The sequence below is a fragment of the Varanus komodoensis genome, unplaced genomic scaffold (assembly GCF_004798865.1).
Source record: "Varanus komodoensis strain SLA01 unplaced genomic scaffold, ASM479886v1 scaffold130, whole genome shotgun sequence".
Taxonomy (NCBI): domain Eukaryota; kingdom Metazoa; phylum Chordata; class Lepidosauria; order Squamata; family Varanidae; genus Varanus; species Varanus komodoensis.
The window spans coordinates 302,188-324,215 of NW_025335377.1; the positions used below are offsets into that span (position 1 = coordinate 302,188).

The following is a 22,028-nucleotide window of genomic DNA, read 5'->3' on the forward strand; positions in this document are numbered from 1 at the left end:
ACAAGGGGAAGACTATTTTCTCTTCTTTCCCAGCCTTGTTAATTTAACATTCTGCCTGAATTAGGAAAAGTTCTGGTGACTCAGAAACTCACTTCCACAGGGCAATCAATAGAAATCTACTCAGAACCATGTCTTGCTGATTTTAAAAGGGCTTTTAAATGTGATTACCGTATTTTTCGCTCTATAAGACGCACTCCCCCCCCCCAAAAGTAAGGGGAAATGTCTGTGCATCTTATAGAGCAAATGTGTGTGCGCCCGACGCCCGGGACGCTGCTGGCCCTCCTGCACCACATGGCACCACCTGGCCAGCATGTGCTCGGCGCATGCTGCTTCACCCCCCCCCTTCGGCGCAGGTGAGAGCTGTGCCGCTCAGGGGGAGCGGTGCGGAGGAGGAGGAGCCGCGGGCTTTAACCTGCCGGCTGCACGGAGAGACGGACAGCTCACCCCCACCGCCCAGAAAGACCTGCCACCGCGCCGCCTGGAAGACCACTGCTGGCATGCTGCCAGCCCAGCTGCACCACACCTGGCCGGCACGCGCTCGGCGCGCCCTGCTCCGCCCCCCTCCTCCGGCGCAGGTGAGAGCTGTTAATCACAGGTCGGTGTGTGTTTTCAAATGGCAACCCGTCTTTTAATGAAGCCCATGGGGAAGTGATGGGGAATGTGCCTGTGATTATCAGGAAGCTTTCCATGGATCCCTCCTCTAAAAACTAGGTGCGTCTTATGGTCAGGTGCGTCTTATAGAGCGAAAAATACACTATATGATTACGACCTCAGTTACCATTTTAGGTGGTCCTTGTAAAGGCAATGGTATGATTTTCTTTGATTGGAGATAAAGTAGCCTCCGTCCTATACCAGTTAGAAATAACTTGTCCCATAGTTGATTGAGGAGAAGTAGTTCTAAATCCAATGATCAGAAAGGAAGTATTTAATCTGCAATGTGGTTACAGAGCTTTCAGAGCAATTATCTCCCAGTTCAAGGGCCAAATTCCATTTTGGAGAAGCTTTCCAAGTGCACCAAAGTGAAGTGGAAAGGGGCAAACTGCACCAGCAGATTTTAGGATAAAGCTTTGCCAGGATCAAAGCCGTAGGAAAGGCATTTCAGCTTTTTAGAGTGATGAAAAATGGCACAAAAGGTGGGAAACCATTAAATGATTGGGGGTTGGGGAAGTACATGCTACAAAAATGATGCAATGTCTACTCAGGAGTAAAAAAGAACAAGATGGATAGGGCTACTTTTGGTCTGAGGGTCCTCTGTTGGCATTTAGGGATTTGACAGTGTCTTGACATAGGAGCCCAGCCTTGTGTTAACAATTTAAAAAAACTGCTAGTCAGTGAGATCCCCCAGTCTTTGTAAAACTCTCCAAGAATCTCCACCTTAGAACCTGGCAGAGTGGTTTTTTCCCTATAGAAAATGTAGTTGTTATAGTGTGGTGTAGTGGTGAAGAGCTGGGACTGGGACTCAGACAATCTGGGTTCTAGTCCCCGCTCGGCCATGGAGCCAACTGGGTGACTTTGGGCCAGTCACAGACTCTCAGCCCAACCCACCTCACAGGGTTGTTGTTGTTGGGATAAGATGGAGGAGGAGATGTAAGCTGCCTTGAGCCCTTTGCAGGAAAAAGGCAGGATATAAATAAAAAATAAAAAAAATATGTTTCAAATCAGATACATTTGTAAATCCTGTAGGTGTGGATTTACTTGTAAGCCAGCGTGAGTTTCAGCACATCCAGTCTTAATCAAATTATCTGCTTGTTGCATTTCTGCCAAAGATTAAGTGGATGTCAAGCCTCTGCATGTTTCATTTGAGGCTGCCTTGGCACCATATTTGGACATTTCAGCTGGCAGCCCGGGCAGTTCATGAAGAGAAACGCAGGAGCTGGTCGCAGTCACAATGAATCAGACCATTCCAGATTAATGCATGAGATGGCCATAAAATAACATGCCAGCATGCAGCCGTGGTATTTCCAACCCTGAATAAAACAACTGCGCATTGTTCCCCAGTTTACCCCTGCTTCCCCTTCCTGTGTTCCGCTATATTGAATTTCAGGCTGTCAGCTCCTCTAGGAAGCTCCGGGAGTCCGTAAAGCAACTTCCATACTGCTGCCTGTGCATCTATAATTATTATTATTACATTAGATGTCTGTACCACCTGTCGCCAAAGCTCTCTGCATGGGTCACAACATTTGAGTCACCCATCCAGATTTCAGCCAAACTGGACTCTGCTTAGCTTCTGAGATGATAAAAAATGGTATGTGTTAGCACCATTGATCTAACACTGTGCTGCCTCAACACCTAAAACTTGACATGCACACTAAGGGAGTTCTAAGATTGTGCTTGTCTGGGTGATTTTCTTTTAAAAACACATTAATTCATGGAAATGTGTTCACCTGTGTGGAACTTGCAGGCCATTGTTTAGGATGCCCTAAACAGCGCCAAAGTTTAACATCTAGAACAGTTTGGAACTGGAAGGGAATAGGCAGAGGGACAAAGTTGTACTGCTGCCTGTATAGGTCTGCAGGTCCCTTAGGGGGCCGAAGGGGTACAGAATGTAGGGAGCACCGGTGGGGCTATGCTCATTCAGACAATTTGGGCACAAATGGCCCGATTAGGATCGCTGTCTAAATTGCCTGAGGGCTTTGCCCTGTTAAATTAAGTGCTATTTCAGTCAATTGAAAACTGGGTCCATTTGCTAATAAATAAGAATACAGTGAACACTTAAAAGACCTGGGCAAACCAAAAAGGTTTCATCTGATGCTGAAAATAAAAGAAAGAGAGGCAAGTTGGCCTCGCTTGCAAAAGAATTCACAGGGCTGGGTCCCATGGTGTAAGAAGATCCCTCTGACCAGTTTCAAGTGCTTGTCCAGCTAACTCAGGCCTGTGTCTGAGCTGATGCTCCGTGTACCCCAAGTGGCACTGGGGGGACAAAAGCCAAATTCCCCACTACAGAGGGATTCCCTCCAGCGGAATCCGGGCCGTGTGATTCCAGCACTGCGGATCTTCTCAGGGGCAGTGAACTGGTGTATTCCAGGGTGCTTTGTGGGAAATATTGACTGGGTGATTTTGCTAGGGTGTCTTCTGTTCGTTTTAGGTAACTATTTTATTTTATTCTTCCTGCTAATCTAAGCTTCATACAATTTATCATTCTCAGGGGTCTCAGAGGGGAACTACAGTAATGAACTTAGACCTGTGGGTTAAAACTTGGAGAAGCCTCCAAAAATGAATTGGGGACCCCCAGATTTGCATTCTAGAAGATGAGGTGGCCTCTCTTTCTAGAGGAATGTTCCTCTGCATCTCTTTTTGCGTGTTTCAAAGGTTGTGCAAGTGGAATTTTGGGAAGAAAAGTGGGGGAGCCAGAATCTGAGTTGACTGCCCCTCCTATTGACTGGCTCGCTCTGAGCTGAGCTTGCCTGCACGTACATGATGTAATCTTTAACATGAAAGGAAATGAATGGTCATTTTGTACCTCAAATGATTTCCTTGCTTTCTCATTTCCTTCCAGTTACCTTATTTAGAGGGCTCAGAAACAGGTCACCATCTCAGTCTTATAATCACTCTTCTACATACGGTTGATTGGAAGGAGCTTCAAGTTTGTGGTTACCTACTGCAGCTTCTCTTTTAGTCAGCTGGTGCTATAAAAGGATTTCCTTTAAATTTTGCCTCCTTTGTGGACTCACAGGTAGGGTCTTTTAACAAGTTCACATTTAACTTACGCTGATCCTGTCTTCAGAGAATTTGTGGACAGCAGGTGCTTGGAACCCTTGATTGGATTTTAATGGCATATACTAATTGGGTGTTTATCTGCTATTATTTTAAAAAATCTCCTAGCTTAGGTGTAATGTGCAAATTCCTTGGTAGGTAGAAAGCAGAGATTATCTAATAACTGAGACGGCAGGAGATGATTTTTAATGGTGCATAGTGTAAACAAACAAGCAAAAACAGGAATGCCAAATTGGATAACTTTATTCAGTGGTTGTAGAGGAAGAGCCATCAGAGAATTAAGACCCAGCTTCCTATGTTATAGAGATCCCTCTGTTGAATAATGTTAGCAGCTGGATTTTCCGTTTTCAGAAAGGAGGGCTCAACCATTGAGTATTTCTTGTCCCCAGAAAACCTTTGGGATAGCCTCAGGTGAAGCTGAAGCTACTGTTTTACCTAGAACAGCCTAACTAGAGGGCCTGCACTTTCCATTTAAGACGCTAACCAAATGCAAACTGCAGGGCCAGAGTGCTAACGGCTCCCCCCCCCCCCCCGCGCCCCGCCTCGTAATCCTTTTCTGTTTACCTCTTCAACAGGCAAGAGTTCTGCAGAACTCTGCAATAAATTTCACAGCATGCCCTGACCTTTGCTTTTGGCCTAATAAAGGTATTGTGGATTTTGGATATTTTCTTTTGGAATGCTTCTTTTGGCTAACAACAGTTCTTTTCATTTCTTTGTAACTGCAAGCAAGAAATCCTTGCAGATGTAGGGCAAATGACCCAGAGATTGTAAATCTTGTCCCATCTTCTGACCTTCCATTTGCAGAGTTTCTGATAAAAAGATGACAAAGGCTTGGGGGATGACTTACCTATAATTGCATCCTGTTGGCTTGTCATCATTCCAGTTTTAGGATTCCTCCCCTTTTTCTTGTCTCAGTATCCAAAAAATAGCATGTTTGTGTTTGTCTGTGTGAGGGTTTCTGTTACCTTGGGTAGCACTTAATTTCCTTTCCACTATGCAAGGTCATGGCTTGATCACTATTTCACAGCTGTGGGATGTTCCAGGGACAGCATTGCCAGTGCTGGGTTTTGTGGTTTTTGGGGTGAAAGAAGAGCATAGACTTACGGTATTTTGCAGTGCTTGGGTGAGGATTTCTTACAAGTCCAGTGTAACTGGAGGAAACAAGAAGCACTGTTCAGCCCCAGAAGGGTTTGCTCTGCCCCTTAAGATGAATGCAGTTTACAGTACTGCCTGTTCTAAAACTGCCAAGGGCCAGGGAGAAGGAGAGGTACTTGTGAAACTTTTGCCCTCCTCTGCTAAGATAACAGAGATTTCCTTAGAAATGATGCACCTTGTTGTGGATGGAGGTGCCATTTGCTGTGCTGCCTTCAGCAGCAACTGGGCTGTGGCTGTGATTTCCCTCCAGTTCTCACCCAGGAGCATTCCTTTTGTCAAATCCCAGTGGTTCCTTTTTAAGGTGTAACTGCAGTGATGTATTTTTTCAGAAGAATTCGGACAAGAGCACTCTAGCTCTATTAGCATGCCGTACCTACCAGGCTGAGGCATTTGCAAATGTCGTTTATTTTTGCATTTTTAACCTGCCCGATGAACCGTCTGTTGTACTTCAGGGCTCCCCTTGGAGTGAGTGGCGGGCTGTGTGGATGATTCTTGCCACCCCGTGTTCCAGAATGAGGGCGTGTGATCGTTCAGCATGACCCTTATATTCCCTATGCTATACACAGAATACTGAGATGTGTGAACAATGAAACGGGACTTGCACACTTGGTGTGTACGCCAAGGGCCAACACATGCTTTGAGAAGAGAATGACACTCCTACGTGTCTACTGGTGTTACTATATATTGTGATGAGGTTATTGAAGGTCCCTAGCAAGTGAATGCTCCTAAAATACACTGGGGGCGTGCAATTTATTTTAGCAACCCAAGGGTAATCCTGTCTATAAGGAAACCTGTAAACTGTGCAAGTTTCCCTCCACCCACCACATCCCTTCTGCACATGCATGTATGTATGTATGTGCACTTATCTGAACTAGTATGATTGAAAATGATTTTCAGTGGTGGCCATAATGACTTTTGTTGCACCCCTGTTGGGCCAGATTCCATTATAAAGCAGTGTTCATTCAAATATCACCTTTCTTTCTGCAAACTTATGTGTAGCTATGGGTGTTGAGCATTCTTCCATTTACTTATCTGCTGGAAGCAAGCTTGGAAAGCAGTGGAAGGTGGGTCTATCCCCAGGCAGACTTGCTGGCAATCAGCAAGGAATTTGTGATACGGTTCTGCGCTAATCTGGTTACACAGTGATGACGGGGGCTGCTCTAAGTAAAGACTGAGTTGCTCTGTCCAGTTTCCTTCATTATGGCCCTGGATAGATGACAAGAAATGGAGGTTCAGTTCGTGATCATCCTCCATCTCTTGGCTGGTTATACAGTTAGGAGAAAGAAGCTGGGAAAATAAACAGAGAATCAATAGAGGCAGTTTCTGTAAATGCCTTCCTTTTCTTGCTCCTAATTTATTCTCTGCTCTTTCAGTCCATCCATGCCCTGGAACTTTTCAGGAACCCATCCTGCCCCATAGCATCGGAGCTCTTTTCCTTGGGACCCATGTCTGGATCCCTTTTTGCTGATAATCTCCCCCAGCCTATTGCTCTTTGGATGTGTTAGACTGCAGTTCACATCATCCCCAGCCAGTACAGTCAGCAGCTCGTAAGTCGCCACTCCCATCAGCCACCTGCCTGCCATTTCAGTGCATTTTAGTAGCCATTTTGGAAGAGCAGTCTGGTCACTGGGAGAGGATCCCAAGAGAATGTTTGGCTTTCCCAACACCTTGGCTGTGCTACCTGAGCGTGATGGGAACTGGCCTCCGGGTGCTATCAGCTGCAACAGGCTGGGGAAGGCTGGTCTTGGCCTTGGAGGTATTCTATAAAAAGTATTCCCCACCTCCTGGGACTCTTGGTTCCCGGCTTCTGTCCACTTGCCTTTTGCAGCTGCTTCCACGCTTCCTCCCCTTGCTCACTGCACCCTCTCTGGATCTTCCCCACCCAGGACAAATGGAGTCGGCCAGCAGAAGGCAAGTCTACCTAGTGACAGGCGGCTGTGGTTTTCTGGGTAAACACCTGGTCCAGATGTTGCTGGAACGGGAGCCTGGCCTCGCCGAGGTGCGTGTCTTCGACGTGCAGCTGGACGAGAGCATGCGGCAGCTGGAAAGAGGTGAGAAATTGCTGTGCATTTGCTGTTTTTTCCTGTGCTGTGCTGGGATTCACTGCCCAATGGTGTGTGGATATCAGACTCCTGAGGGTCTTACCCTGAATTCACAGTGCTTTTCAGAGTCACCATCTGCGCCCATAATTGGTAGGAAGGCCCCATGGGAAGGAAACTGAAGGGGTCTTCAGTATAACACTGAACCTCCTTTTTTCGGGCACCCCTCAATGCTGAGCTCTCTCTGGCTTCCAATTTTCTGGGTAACACTGCGGTGGCATGAGCCGCACGGGCACCCACGGCTGCTCGTTTCCCAGTGTGATTCCTTTGCACGCTTCATGTCTGGTAATACAAATGAACCCTTGAACTGATCTAGCCCCCCCTCACAGAGAAAACAATGTCCCCCAAATTGTTGATATTCAGAGGATGGGCCAGGGGTTCTTCCAGGGAGAGGTAAAGCTGAATGCTGTCGTCTTTTACAAGTTCTAGTGTCCGTCTTTGAATTCTAAGAGATATTGTCTAGCTGAGCCCCAGCTTAAATTTTAAACCTTCGATATTGAAACAGAAAACTTAATATTTTTCTACCGATCTTTGCAATTTGTGTTTCCCACGCACAAACCCAAGCAATTAGGGCTGTGTGAGTGAGAGGGTTTAGATGAAACTCCAGTTATGAAAGGACACATGCTCAGATATTCAGGTTGTGCATCTTCTTCATCTTCAAAAACGAATTCCTCCAACTGGCTTCAGTGGAAGACAAACCAAGAGACCTAATCCTTTTTTTAAAAAAAGAATTTTTAAAGGCCACCTTTGCCATAAAGACAGAAGGTCTGCATTTCTTAAAAATGTAACTGACCGCATTTTTCTGTGTCCAAAGCCAAGCGTCTCTTCCAAAAGTTCAGTAATGAATAGTTTAGACCATGGTGGGCATTCTCCTTGCTGCTGGAAAACTCAGAAATGCAGACAGGCAGCCAACAGCAACACGATGCTCTCTGTTGGTATGCCTGACCTCTGATCCACTTACGGGCAGACATCTTGTGAATGCTGAAATCAGAGGCAAATCCCACCGTGTTCAAGGCTTGCAGAGTTATCCTAAATGAGAGCGGGTCAAAATGGAAGGTCAGCATACAAGAACGGCTGGGTTTAGTACTCAGGTGTGTGTTTCTTTTCAATCCCTCCCTCACTGTTTTAGGTCAGAAGGAAATTAATGGGCCATATCCTGCATTTTTTGTGGGGAGCCAGGGGGCTTTGAATCTTCTAGATTCAAGGCCATGTTTTGCATGTTTCTGCTTACAGAAACACTACCAGCAGCTAAGAAAAATAGAAGTCTGTGTCCAGATGGTGCTGGCTGTAATCAGAGCTGAATTCTGGGGTGGGGGCAGAACAGGAGACAGGTGAGGAATGGCATTTTGGCCAATTTTAATTTAATGTACTTATTTTCCAAACCATAACTCATCTTTGAAAAGGAAGAATTTTTAAGGCCGCTTGCAAAGATATTTTGAGTTAAAATAAATCAGTCATAGATATCTTTAAAGAAACCACCGTTGGCATTTGATTTGAATGGTAAGGCATAAATCTTTATCATGAGTGAGGGGGACCAGTCTGAACTTGGCACCAAAAGCTCCTGGAACGGAGAGAGCTCCTGGAACGGAAAACCACATTGCGCAAAGAGGGCTCTGAGAAATTGGCTTCGGGAGCGGCAGCCCATGGCCAGCATGCAGCCTCGAAATATTTCGTGTCCGCTGGAGCGCTCTTCCGGCAAGTGGCCACCTGTGCCTGCTGAGGGTATTATGGGAAGGCGGCAGGGAGGCCCGCGTGTTCTGTATTGCCCAATCCGGATTTAACCGGGGCAGGCCTGCTTTGCACCACCACCCCCTACATGGCGTGGGGGCTCCTGGCTGGGCCTCGTGGGGTGCTGATCGTGTTTCACATCAGTGAGACCTCCCACCGAGAGCGATGCTTTATTTTGCCCAAGCACCGGGGCTCCCGCAGTTCTGTTCTTTGCTACAACAGGAATGGTAGAAAGTCTGCCAGGAGAGGAGGCTGGGAGCCAAAGTCGACTCCCCTGCTCCCCCCGCGGGCGGGGGTGATGTGCTCCCAGCCACGTGTCTGGCCCGTTTGCCTCCCTCCCGAAATATCCTCCGCTTGGCCTCGTGAGAGTAGCTCGTTTGGCCAGCCATCCTGCCAAGCAATGTGAAATAGGGACTGGGAAGGCAGAGGAACTGGGGGAAAAGAGCTGAAGGGGACAAGAGGGGTTCCTGGGCTGGGTGAGCGCGAGTGGAAGCGGCTCCTTTCATTTCCTGCTGCGGCCAAGGTCTGCCTCTCTCTCGGCCTTGGACAACTGCCCACCTTGATTCCAGAAAGTGGCGCAATGAATGTTCCTGACTTGGGCTGTGACGCAACCTGACGAGAGAGGTTTTGCCCTGCCACGTCACCGGCAGGCTTGGTCAATATTTAACCCTGGTAAAGCGCTTGTTGCATGCTCTGGGTTGGGCAGTATTGCCACCGCGAAGAGGCAGCGGGAGACCAAACGCCTCCTTGGGAAGGTCCACCCCCCTCCTTCCAGCTGGCCCTCCTTCCTTTGAAAAGCAGGGCTATTGGTGTTGAGGAAATCAGCATTCGCAAAACCATTCGATAAAGGGTTTTATATGTGTGGTTGCTTGGACGTAAGTGAAGTTGGAGCTTGCTTTCAGTGTGAGAAAGGAGTCCTAAGAATAATCTGGACATACCCTGAGCATGTGTAAAGTGTTTTTTCCCCTCTATCACCCTGTGGTGCTTCGAATACGACACTCTTCTCAGTGCAGGGAAAAAAGGATATATTTATTTGTATAAGGCATTTTAGCCTGCCCGTTAATCCATTTGGCTCCCAGAGTGACTTGCAGATGCCATTAGTGAGCCTGTCTCTGCCCAGGCTTTTGGTGCCACATGACACTAAAGGAAGAAAGCGTAGGGAGGGAGGAGGAAAAAGCCAGCCTACGCAACAGTTCTGATGGAACGGCTGCTGGGTGGGTGGCAGGTGGAGGGAAGCGAAGGCAGCGTGGAATCGCCCCGCAGCCCCTCTCTCCTTCTGCTCTGCAGAGTGGGGGATCCCTGCTGTAGGTTGACATTGGAGATTCACAGTTCAATTTCCTCAGGTCCTTAGGTCAGAGCGAAGCTTCTGAGAAGGCCCTTTGCTCGCTTCCCTCCTGCCTTCCCTTGCCAATGTCAAGCAGAAGGAGTGATAAGAAAGTTATTTTTGGTGAGAACTTTGGAGCAGGGTGTGAGTTCCCCTTGTCACAGATTTACTCAGCTCCAGAACACCCAGGGAATTTCTGCTGCTTGCTCCTGGCGTGCGATTGTCCCTTCTGCCACGTGGCAGTGACCCCAGTGTGAGTCCTTCCTGCCCCAGTCCGCTGCCTCTGACATGGCACTGGGTGGCAAGGCCAGGATTCTGGCTGGGAGTCGTGGCCCAGCACAGCCGGAGGGCACCCAGCCGGGGACGTCTGGTGTCCTAGAAGGGCTCTGTGGAAAGGAGGCGTCATCCGCGTCCCCCATCTGGAGCCCAGAGAATGGCTGGAGGCGCCGCTCTTTCAGAAGGCTGCTAACAGGAAGCAGGCTTTAGCTGGGTCACGCAGTCCTAGCAGCCTCGCTAAAGCCACTTGGGTGCCTCCTCCCTCCCAGAAGAGGGAATGGTGCACATAATCAAAGGAAGGACTAGGAATATCCCCCTGATTCATTTCCAGAGGCTTCGTGGTGGTGCCCCGGCCCTGGCTCCTTCAGAGAAGTAAGCTCCCGTTTAAAAGAAATCGAGCTCACATGCTGCTCGCTGCTGGCCGGAGCCAGGGGGCCTGGCGGGACTCTGCTGGAGAGGAAGAAGCCGGGCAGGGAGCACCACCGGGCGAGGCCTCGCTTGACGCAAGCAGAGGTGCGGTGCCCCGGGCGGCCCCAGTTCCCAGCTGCCTGAGGAAGCCGGGCGAGGGCAGGAAGGGGACTCAGCGCCCCCGCCGTTGCTCATTCCTGGCAGGTGTGTTGCAGTCACGGCAGGATTTCCTGCGAGGGTCACGACGGGCTTCCTGTCAGAGCAGAAGGGAATGAGAAACGGGAAGGCCCTCTTTGGCGCCTACCTTCAGATGTCTGATGTCAACACCTTAATGAGTTGGGTCAGAAAGCAAAAGTTCCCTCAAGTTCCTCCACTCGTGTGGCTTCTGAACCTTGGCTAAATTGTCTGTGCAGATTTTTTGCAACAGACAGGCTGTCCGCTCCAGGGAGGAAACCCCGTGCACCTGGATTTTATGGGCTTAATTCGAGGACTTGACAAAAGCCTAGATAATCTTTCCAGGTACTTCCCATGATTTCCTTGACGTGAGTGGCCTTGATCAAATCCCTGGTTTTCCTTTCTTTTTTCTTGTCCATGGTGAGGGAAAACTCACCCTGTGTGAATAACTCTGACTGTCTTTGACCCAGCAAAGGAAGTAAGATAGGATTTAGAAGTGCTCTAACATTTAATCCTACAACACTTGAGTTGAATAGATCTGGCTTTAATCAGCCACAGTTTCCTTGGTATCTGATTCTTAACCAAGGGCCCTTTTAAATCTATTTAAAGATTTGTGTTATCAATTTGAAATGTAAAACAGGAAGCAGAGCACCATATCCTTTTAAAAAATAAGAACAAACAGCAACAATAGAAAACAAAACCCCATCCGGATGAGGCAGTATGGTCTTTTGACTATATGGAATTGCCTATATGGAATTGGGGCCAAGCCTTTCATCCTCCAGCGGTGTTTCGATGCGTGACTGTACAGGAGTGTTTCGGCCCCAACAGGACACATCTGCTTTGCAGGCTCAAGGCTATTTGCAGAGTGTAAAAAACAGCCCTAAAGATTAGCCCTAACAAAAGCAAGAGTCCTGGCAATCAAATTAACACAGTTCTTTTTTCTGTGGAAAACTTAAACTGGCATCCATTCCAAGGACCCTTTTGACATCAGTTTTTCATTTGCTTGTGTAACCTTGCTGTATTTGCAGACAAAGGAAAGTTGGAAGTACTTTAAACATCCCATACTGCACCACACAACTTGTTTTTCTGAGTCAAATGGCACATCAGAGTGTGCGTCAGCAAGAGCCCTTTCGGAATCCTTGGAAACTTGGAGGAAGGGCAGGGTGGTGTTTGCAGTGCAACATGGGTAGCTGGGCGTGGGGACTGGCCCCTTCCCACTTGCGAAATTTTCCAGTTCTCCCTAAGTTCCACTTTCTTGAGCCATTTTTCTCTTGGTGAGCAGCCCTGACAAGAAATAATGGCTACCAGAAAAAATTGTTTGGGTACCCACAACTGCACATATCTTTACTAAATGTGGATTGTGCCAGCGGTTCTGGTACTCAAAAGTTTAAGCTGTTAAGAAAGCCTTAAAAGGAGGAGCAAAGAAACTAGTGCGTAGGGAGCAGAAAAGAGGTGCGGGGGTCGGGGGCAGAGATGGAGGAAGGGTGAAGAGGGATGTCGCATTTGTAGTGAGGTCGCATTTGTAGTGAAGGTGGCATTGCTTTGCTGTGGCCAATGTCAACTGAGAACCTGCCCACCGTGTTTGATTTCCCAGAATGCCCTTGTGCATTAGGCATTTGACAAGGTGCAAGTCTGCTTAGGGTCCCAATCAGTGGTTAGGACTAATTGGCTCACATCTGTGACATGAAAGAGACCTTGCTTGGCCATTGCAGGATCAGTTAAATTCCCCCTCAACAGATAAATATTGATAGGCTTAAATTTGTCTTTAAAGGATGGTTACGCCTATCCAAAGCATACAGGGAGGATTAAGGCAGACAGCTGACCCAGCTCGGTGGAATGCTGCCTTTCAGGTTAATAGCAAAGCAGAGTACAGTGAGAGCTTGTGCTGGGGATGATATTTATTTTTATTTTTCCTTCAGCCAAAGATGGAGACACAGCAGACTGTTAAAAGGGGTCCCATCTCGTGAGACAGAGCTAGAACCAGGCCCCCGCCTAGAAAGACCCAGGGCAACCGATAGGAGATTTACCACAATCCTGCACCTGCTTACTCGAGTGGCTCTGGACCACTTCCTCTGTGGGTTCCCCTCCCATGTTTCGCCACTGCTGCTTCAGACTGTTTTCATTTCCACAAAATAGATGCAGAGGAAGGAAAGCTAGATTGGCCGGGCGGTGCCTTCCAGTGCTGCAGCATCTCAGAACACCTGCCTTCCTGTTATATTTGGCAGGCTCACCTCTGTGCTGACAGGCAGTGATGGGGGTCACTGTCCCAGCTATCTGGAGAGTGCACTTGTGGGGAACTCTGGGGTCTGGGGCTTCATCGTGAGCCTTTGCACGTAGCTGAGACCTTGGAGCCGAGCCGTCCAACAGCTCTCCCACGGGCTTCTTCCCGGATGCAGGCGAGGTGGGGCAGCTTAGGGTGGGTGTGTTTTCTCTCAGTTTTCCATGGGCAGCCAGGCCAAGTCCTTTCTGGGGCGGGGGGGGGGGGGGGGGCTCTCCCTGTCAGCATTCCTTCCCAAAACAATGTTGTCATTTTAGGCTAGAGTTACACAAACTGGCTGAGGCCTTGATGACTGCCCCGGGGCCACAGAGAGGAGGAGATGAAAAGGGAGATGCTTCCTTTTGCAAGTGGTTGAAAGAAATGTCTCATTTCAGTTACTCGGATTAAAATATGAATTCACAGGAAATTCCTTTCTCTGCCCCCTAATACACACAATAGGAGATTCATGGTTCATTTCCCAGGTGGGGGTGGGAAAGCACCCTTTCTGAAAACCTGCAGTGAAACCCAGACCGAGTTGGTGCAACCGGACGGCCTTCCCAGACGCCATCCTCACATTCTTAATTTTTCTGTGCCCCCTGAGGTTCAGCTGGCTTTTCTCTTGCTGTGTTTGCTCACGTGGTAAAATGTTTTGAATTCCAACAGGGCTTCTCTTTGCTGGCTGGATAATTCCCTATTTTTGATTTATCTGCTCCATTTCTCTGTCTGATTGTTGTTTTTTATGGTGGGGTTGGCAGCTTTTGACTGTTTGGATGTTTTGCCCTACAGCTCCCACAATCCCTTGCCATTAACTCTGCTGGCTGTGGCTGATGGGGATTATAGGTCAAAGCAGGCAGATAAGGGCAACTGGACAATGGGTTCTGTGTAGCCTTCAGATTATCCGGTGAGCGCCCTGATTCATGTCCTCCCCCTTTCCCCAACCTTGATCTCCCACATAAAGTGACCCTGGTCCAGGGGGACATCAGTGACCTGGAGGATGTGAAAGCGGCCATGAAAGGAGTTGACGTGGTCATGCACACGGCTAGCCTGGTGGACGTTTGGGGCAGAGTCCAGCCTGAGAAAATCCAAGCTGTCAACGTGCAAGGTAAGCACTGGGGGGCATCCGAAGGACACCTAGTCAAACTCCTTGTCCCTGTAGCCGAAACCAAATTAGTCTGCTCGTTCTGACTTATGCAGTAAAACAATGTGGAGGGTTCGGGTCAGCAGGCATTTTGCACTGTTGTCTTAGCCGGAAACTGAGTTCCCTGGCCCTGATCCAGGCGGTTACCACACCGCGACACTGTCCTTGCCTCGCTTAGGTTCAGTGCAAGGGAAGAAAAGAGAGCTTAATGTTGCCATACAGAAAGCCCTGCAAAATCTTCTTAGAAGCTAGCTGCCAAGGACGAGGGCTTCTAGCACAGCCAGTTCATGCTAGTGTTCTAAGAGCAAGTGACCTATTCATAAGGACGCATTTGGTGCGATCCTGGAAGTGTAGCGTTTCGCCTGCCAGATTAGCGGGAGCTTAGTAAACCTACTAATTTTGCTCCTTTCTGTTCCACCAAGGGGAGGCCTGGATTATCCTCATCGTTTTTTACCACTTCCTAGGCATGCACAGAAATATGTAATTTGTTCGGGAGGAGAGAAACTTCTCCACAAAGCCCAATCTGCTCAATTCAGATTGCTCAACTGGGTCCACAGTTGGGAGAATTTAAAAAAAAATCTATTTTGATTTCTGTGTGTGGTTAGAAGGTGGAAAGGTTTCTTCCATGGAAAAGAGAATGGAAATGGGAACAGTTAAATAAATGTGACTAGAAAGGAAAATGTTACAATCTGGAAGTCAGTGTTGTTGTTTGTGCAAAAAAGCCTTTCCAAGAACTGGCTTAGCCCTTAAACTGGGGTGAGGAACTGTTTCTCTTTCATGGGAGCCAACCCAGCAGAATTCCCCATGGGGGGCAGATTTCTGTGGCTTCAGGCTCATGTCGTGGTACCCCATCCACTCGCCTCTCTTCTCCTCTTTCTCTCCCCGCTTTAAGATAACTGCCACACTACAATTTCACACCCCACTCACTCACTAGCATGGACGCGTGTACACACACTGTTTGCATCCACCTGCGTGCATGCATGTGTGTGTGCGTGCACACATGCACGCACACACACACACAAAATTCACTCTCCCTGATAGCTAAAATTAGCCCTTTGTTTCTCCCAGGGGGGTACCTGAGTTAAAGTAATGGCTCTCTGGCCCTGCTGTCTAGCCTGGCGCTGTCCGTGGTGGACTTGGGGAGAGGCAGATGCATTCTGTGCATGCCCAGAAAGCATCTTGCCTTCGCTCTTGCCTTGATCTCTTCTGCAGGCCGATCCCTGGCACTGCACAGGCTTGGGGGACTTGTGCTCCCAGGGTGCAGTGCTGACCCTGGCCCGGCCTCTTGAGCCCGGCTGAGAAGCAGGGCCTGGGAAGGCCACTGCCCGACGGCAAAGGACTGGCCTTGCAGGTCCGCGATTCGGGAGTGTCTGCCTGAAACCCTGCTGAGCTGCTGTGCAGGGGGCCGTCATGCAGAGGGGCTGCGACTACAAGTCCCTGCAGCCCCCGTAGGCCGTGCAGCGCCACGGAGGAGCATCTTCCTGTTGCAGCTGCCAGGAACGAGCCGCCCCGCCCTGCATTTCCTCACGTGTCTGCAGCCACATCCTCTCCCCCTGTTACCTTTGACCACTGATGGGCAGTGACGAGGGGGGGCCCTGCTTGGCCGCCCCACAGAGCTCCCGGGGGCCTCCGGCCAGAAGGCTGTGCCTGGTGGGGGCGGGCTGGACCTCTGGAGCACAGATCCCCAGGGAAGGGATGTTGCCCCCCCGCTGGAGACAGCACAGGTCCCGCTCCCGTTCCTTGTCCCAGCTGTATCGGGGCTGGCTGTTCCGGAGGGCCATGCAGGGGAGCTGCTCTTTGGGACACCCTTTTAAATTAATATGTGGACTCTTCCCCGTACGGCGACTGCCACACCCCGTGCGGAGCCACCTGCGTCACGCTTGCCCTTCCCACCGAACGGCTGCAGCGACTGCGGTCTCCCTGGGTGCCCATCATCTCCCTCTGGCCCTTTCAGAAATACGTGTTCTCTGACACATGCAGGGAAATCCCACTGCCAGTCACAGTCCAGGAATGTGGCTAATTGGCTCCGCATGGTGCATTCCGCGTCCTGATGAAAACCAGTTGGGCTGTGGCAGCAGGCGCGGCCCTGGTGCTGTGGCCGGAGCCACGTTCCTGGGACGCCCGCGTGGGAAGCCTCTGCAGCGTGCCGGCAGCCTCTCCCGAGCCTGGCACCGCTCAGATGGGAATTGTTGACAACAAGGGGCCTGGAACTGGTCAAGCTGCTTTCTCGCCTCCTTGACTTACTGCATCATGGCATAAAATCAGGGCAGCGCCCAGGGGAGGCGTGGCTGGGCAACCCCAGCCCTCGACTGAACTGCCGCCTGGCCAGCGGCTGCCAGGGCTGCTTGCCTCCCAGCTCGTGGACTGCAAGACGAGTCAGCCAAGCGACAAGGAGGAGGGGGCGAAGAGCGAGTGCAGGGGCGAGCAGTGGCGGTGGACAAGCTGACTCTTGGAGGGAGAGGCCCTAGCGCGGGCAGCTCATCCAAGGGCCCTTAGAACCTGCCGGCTTCCCTGCACAGAATGCAGCAAAAGCTGGTGGCTCTGGGTTGGTGGGGCAGTATATCCCATCCAGGTTTCAGTCTGAACTGTAAAGGAGCTTGCTCTTTGGGCATAGGTTTCAGCACGATGGCCAATTCATTTAGTGGTCAGGCTAAAACCTGGAGTGGATATACAGCCCCACTGTCCTTGGAGTCACCAAGCACTGCTGGCAGGACAGCGGAAGGGCCTCACTGGATCCTCAAGTTCTACCTGTCCTGGCCCAGTTCTGGCTCAGTGTGGGCAAGCAGCTGCTTCCAGAGAACCCTCTGTAAAGGCACAGAGGCAGCATCCGGCCCGCCCTCACAGTTGCCCACATCTGGCATTTACAGGTGTGCTGCTCCTGAAAGTGGAGGTTCCACCTAACTATCATGCCCAGTAGCCACTGACAGGCCTGTTTTGTATGTCTGCAGTCATGCTGCTCAACACACATGGGATGGCAACCCCTTGGAAGTCTTAGTGTTGCTTAGACAGCAAAATTCAAAGCAGGCTTCTAGCCCTCATTGTCGCCAAGCAGGGGTGGGAAACACGTGAGCACTTTCACCCTGGTGACCATGGGGACAGGCAGCATGTCCATGGCACGGGATTCTGCCTTTTGCAGAGCTGCTCCTCTTCCTCTTTCCTCAGCCGGTGAAGCCAGCATTCAGTCACGCCCAGCATAGACAGGACTATGCAAAAGAGCGGCTTCCTTTTTTGCAGAAACGTCCTGTTGACTGGCCCTGGGTTACCCACAGACTTCGCCGACCACAGTTCTTTTTCTGGGACCCGGCCCTGTCACAGGCTACTTGCGAGGGTGAATGGCTGACATGCCTTATGTTTGTTTTCTCTCCCTCCCTCCCTCCCTCCCTCCCTCGCTGTGGATTCGAATCAGGCACCCAGAACGTAATCGAAGCATGCGTGATGCAAGGGACACAGTACCTGGTGTACACCAGCAGCATGGAAGTGGTGGGACCCAACACAAAGGGGGACCCCTTCTTCAGGTATGTGCTCCCCCAGGCCCAGAAAGGAACTGGCGCTCGGGGCTCTTGCTGCCCTTCTGGCCTGCCTCCCTTCAGCCCCTGGAGCCGCCCAAGTTGTATCTTGCAGAGGCTTTTCAGACTCTCTCCCAAGAGCATCCATGCACGGTGGATTACTCCCTCGGAAAGGTGACTTTACCTTCTTGAAAAATCCCACCCTCCTCCAAGGGTCCCTGGGCCCTGTTTATGGATCTCCCTTCCGTTTTATCCCGGACACTAAGACCTCTGCAGGGGAGATGCTGCTGATGGAAGCAGGATTGCCCCGAGACCACCAGGGGGTTTATATGTCCAAGCCAGGATTTGAACCCAAGCCTCCTGATGCTCCTGCCATTGCGCCCTGTCGTGAGACGGCTGCCTTCCAGCTCGCCCTCTGGAGCTGCAGACTGCCTGGCGCAGTCCATGTGGAGCCACAGTAAAGCACTGCTGGACCCATAAGTGTGGGGCAGGGGGAATGCAGTGGCGTCTGTGGCAGGAGCCGCTCAGCAGGAGGAATCCCCTGGAGGCAAAAGGTCACAGGTGTAGCCAAAGCAAGGTGGATCTGCAGCTTGAACTGGGGTCGTGAGGCCCCTTGCGTAGGCTTGCGCACATCTCTCCGTCGCTCAGTCTGACCTGCACGGGACGGTCTCTCACACCTCCTGAGCTCTCTGGAGAAAGGGGCAAAGTAGGGAGCGCCTTTCAAAAGCATTGCATAATCTCCTGCCTCCCAGTTTCTGCCTCTTCTCACCTGCCGCGCAACTCTCACTGCCTTCCCAGAGGTATTTTGGATCCAGACGTTCCCTATATCCTTTATGCACATCTGGGTTCCACCTTCACATTTTAAAATACTGTTTCCCTCCTGTTGAAATTAAAATGGGATGGGCAGCTCGCAACTACAGAACTGAGCTACGCAGCAAAATATCTGTGCCCCGCCTGGCATCAGGTTGTCGGAGTTCTGCGGCGAGGACAAGCTCTCGCAGAGCAATCGCTGCAAGAGGAGGAGAGGATGCATGGTTTTATTTCTGTTCTGCCCAGTCACTGAAGCTCTCTGGGCACTTTGCCAGAGCTCATAAAAAGCTATAAAAACAAGAGTAAGATAATACAAGTCAGAATAACATATCATAGAATTGCACTACAAAAATTAAAAAACCAAATTTAGCAATGATTAGCACAAAGCGCAAGTGAGCTGGCAGGAAGCTGATGCTCCAACGTGCTACTGAGGACTGATTAAATGCTGCATCACAGAGGGCAGACTTAACGGGGCACCGAAAAGACTGTAGAGTTGGCCCCATGTGGGCCTCAATGGGAGCTGATTTCAGCAGTTGTGGGGCCACCTCTTAGAAGGCCCTGCTCCTTGTTGCCAATGGAGCCCCCAGGAGGTGGCGGAGGCAGGCCCTGGATCTTGATTGTAGTGTCTGGGTCAATTTTTGGTTGAATTACATGGAACAGAATGAGAAATCATCTGGACTGTCTGAGCTTTGCCTGAAAAGACCTGAGATCCTAGATGTAGAAGGGAAGCATGCTCAGGGCTAGACTTTGTACCTCCCTGCACTGTGGTTGGTTTTGGGGAGGGTGGGCAGTGATACCTCTTCTGGGGTGCCACTTGGTGGCACATGGAAGGCAAAGCCCTGCCGGCCAACCCAAGGCGAGCACAAGAAGAACAGAAGGTTCAGTGACATACAGAAGTGACGACTGAAGCGAAACGTTGCAGCGTGAAGCACTTCTCCCCAGGATGCCACGGGCCCTTTTCTCGCTTGTCTCATCCCCTCCCACACTCTCCGTGGACACCCAGCGCTTAGTCACTGCAGAACTCGTTAGTGGTCATTGGCTCCTTGGCTTTCGTTCATAGGAATTTTGCGTCTCGTCAAGGCCTTTCTTCCTCTTTTTCCCTTCTGGTTTGTCTACAATGAATGAATTTGCCGTTATGGTATATAAATAGGCTGGGCGGAGCAAGGCTGTATTCTCCATTCCGACAACCACCATTCTTGATACAGAGAAAAAGCCCGGTACTTTTGATAAGGCTGAATGGCTTCGGCATCGTGTGTTTCTGTCTCCTGGCATCTGGTATCCACAACAGGGAGTTTCCCCGGCAGTTGTTCCAGTCCAGCCCAAGGGCTTCCCCAAACTGTGTTGTACAACAACAGTAACCCAGGAGATGGTAGGAGAGGAATTTGTGACGGTCCAGCAACAGGCAGTGTTTTGACATCTCCAAGCTGCCCTGTCTACTCAAGCCGCTGCTCATTTGCATCTGCTAAATATGTATATGCTGCATCCGCTCACTCTCTGCAAATAGAACATTTCACTGACAAATGTTTTGGCCTGAGCTGGGGGAAAAAAGTGGAAATGTTCAGCTGTTTGTTTGGGTGTGGGGTTGAGATGTTTTTCAAAAAGGAAGATCAAGCATCCTTGTTCTCTGCTTCTCTAAGACGGGGAAATATGGAGGGGGAGCCCTTTTCACATATTCCAGTACCCCCCCCCCGGTGGCTGTGATAACCACATCAGAAAGGATCAAAGCTTGATACAATTGACCCCTCTAGAGCACTAAATCATCCCACCTGTTTTTTAGTGCCAAATTTAAACAAAATGCTCTCCCTCTGCTTTAGCTTTGTCCTTGCACCCCACCCTCTGTTGTAAAGGATGGGCCTCTTTCTTACTCATGGGGAGGAAATGATTTGGTTTTGAATTGAACTTTGCCTGTATGAAAAAGTCTGCTTAAAATGAGAAGTTTATGATTCTTAGATCAGAAGCAGGTTGCATTCAGTACGAGGGGACCAGAGTGGTGGTTGCAGAGGAAAGAGGTGACAGAGGATTAGCTTTGTAAGAGGCAACACACATCCTAGGATCTTTTGCCTTTAATAGAAATGCTTAAAGGAAAATTCCAGTAAGGACAGCATTTCCTATAACGCTTTTGCAGTAGGGAGGGGAACAAAGCGCACCAGAACTTTCTTCTACACATCCCTTAATGGTTCAGGAGCGTCATTCTATGCTGAACAGCACACAGCGCAGAAGCTGCCATGCTATCATACAGAGTGCATTAGAGTAAATTGATCCACACTGCAGTATACTGAGGTGCATTACTCACGAACTCCTAAACCTAGTTGGGAGGAGAAGGGGTGGCAGCAGGGGCTGCAGCGGTTCTCTTCTTGTGCATTGAAAGTGTTGGGTTCTGATGGGGTGTGCTGTTTTTATCCACATTGTAGGGGAAACGAAGATACCATATATGAAGCTATTCACGAGCATCCTTACCCAGTTAGCAAAGCCAAGGCTGAGCAGCTGGTAATTGAAGCAAATGGGCGACAGGTAAGTCAGACTCTTCCTTCAGGGCAAGATTGGAACGAGAGAGAATCTTGTGACGTATTCAGGTATTGCACAAGATAAACTTTGTAGAGAGTGGCACTACTTCACCACACCTGTGAAGTTAATCCCCAGCCAATTTCTCTACACCTACTAAGCAGACTTCTTGGGCCAAGGTAGCTCTTGAGCTGCTGCAGCTTTGCAACACCTAATATATATATATATATATATTTAAAACTTTCCCATTACCGAAGTCTCAGGACAGTTAAACATACAAAATGTAAAATATTTAAAGCCAAGCACAGGGGTGGCGAACCTCTGGCACGCGAGGCACCGGGGGCATGCAGAGGCTTCTCTGTCGGCATGGGAACCAAGTCACCCCAGCGGTGCCCCAGCAGCCAAGCCTAGGATGACGGCGCGCATGGGGGCCATGCGCTCGCTCAGGAAAGAGTGCAGACGCCAGGCAGTGACGTCACGAGCCACGACTCATTGGCCGCGACTCGTCTGAGGTTTCACATGGCCGATCATGGTGCACGGCCAAGGGTATATATTTTTTGCTTGGACTGGCTGTGAGTTGTTCTTCCTAAACTAAAACTTCACTTTTAAGGTTTTATTGTAGTGTTGGCACTTTGCAATAAGTAAGTGGGTTTTGCGTTGCAGTTTGGGAACTTGGTCTCTAAATGGTTCACCAACACAAGGGTGTGCACCAGGTTAGGGTTAGGGTTGGAAAAACGAGGTGTCCCAGCATGGTTCTGATGGTTGGAATGTGTTCAGAATGGGCAGGAATGATGAGCTGCGCAGAAAAAGCTACTCAAGGAGGGCTTTTTGAAAATCGCCCTCTTTTCCATGGAACTTTACCCTTACATTAGGGTTAGGGGTGTGCACCAGGTTAGGGTTAGGGTTGGAAAAACGAGGTGTCCCGGCATGGTTCTGA

The 22,028-nt window shown here is 49.8% G+C and overlaps 1 protein-coding gene across 4 annotated transcripts in view; it reads left to right on the top strand.

Moving 5' to 3' along the window:
- Positions 1-22,028, top strand: part of HSD3B7 (hydroxy-delta-5-steroid dehydrogenase, 3 beta- and steroid delta-isomerase 7) — a 48,158-nt gene that overhangs the window by 19,701 nt on the left and 6,429 nt on the right. For 2 of the 4 annotated variants that reach the window (XM_044422551.1, XM_044422548.1), the window contains exons 2-5: positions 6,756-6,920; positions 14,094-14,237; positions 17,680-17,788; positions 21,001-21,100. In XM_044422551.1, coding sequence (XP_044278486.1) covers positions 6,761-6,920; positions 14,094-14,237; positions 17,680-17,788; positions 21,001-21,100 — 513 coding nt within the window. In that variant the 5' untranslated portion in view covers positions 6,756-6,760. Of the gene's footprint in view, positions 1-570; positions 576-3,496; positions 3,674-6,755; positions 6,921-14,093; positions 14,238-17,679; positions 17,789-21,000; positions 21,101-22,028 lie in introns of those variants that run through there. The other 2 variants (XM_044422549.1, XM_044422552.1) reach the window with 2 other exon arrangements.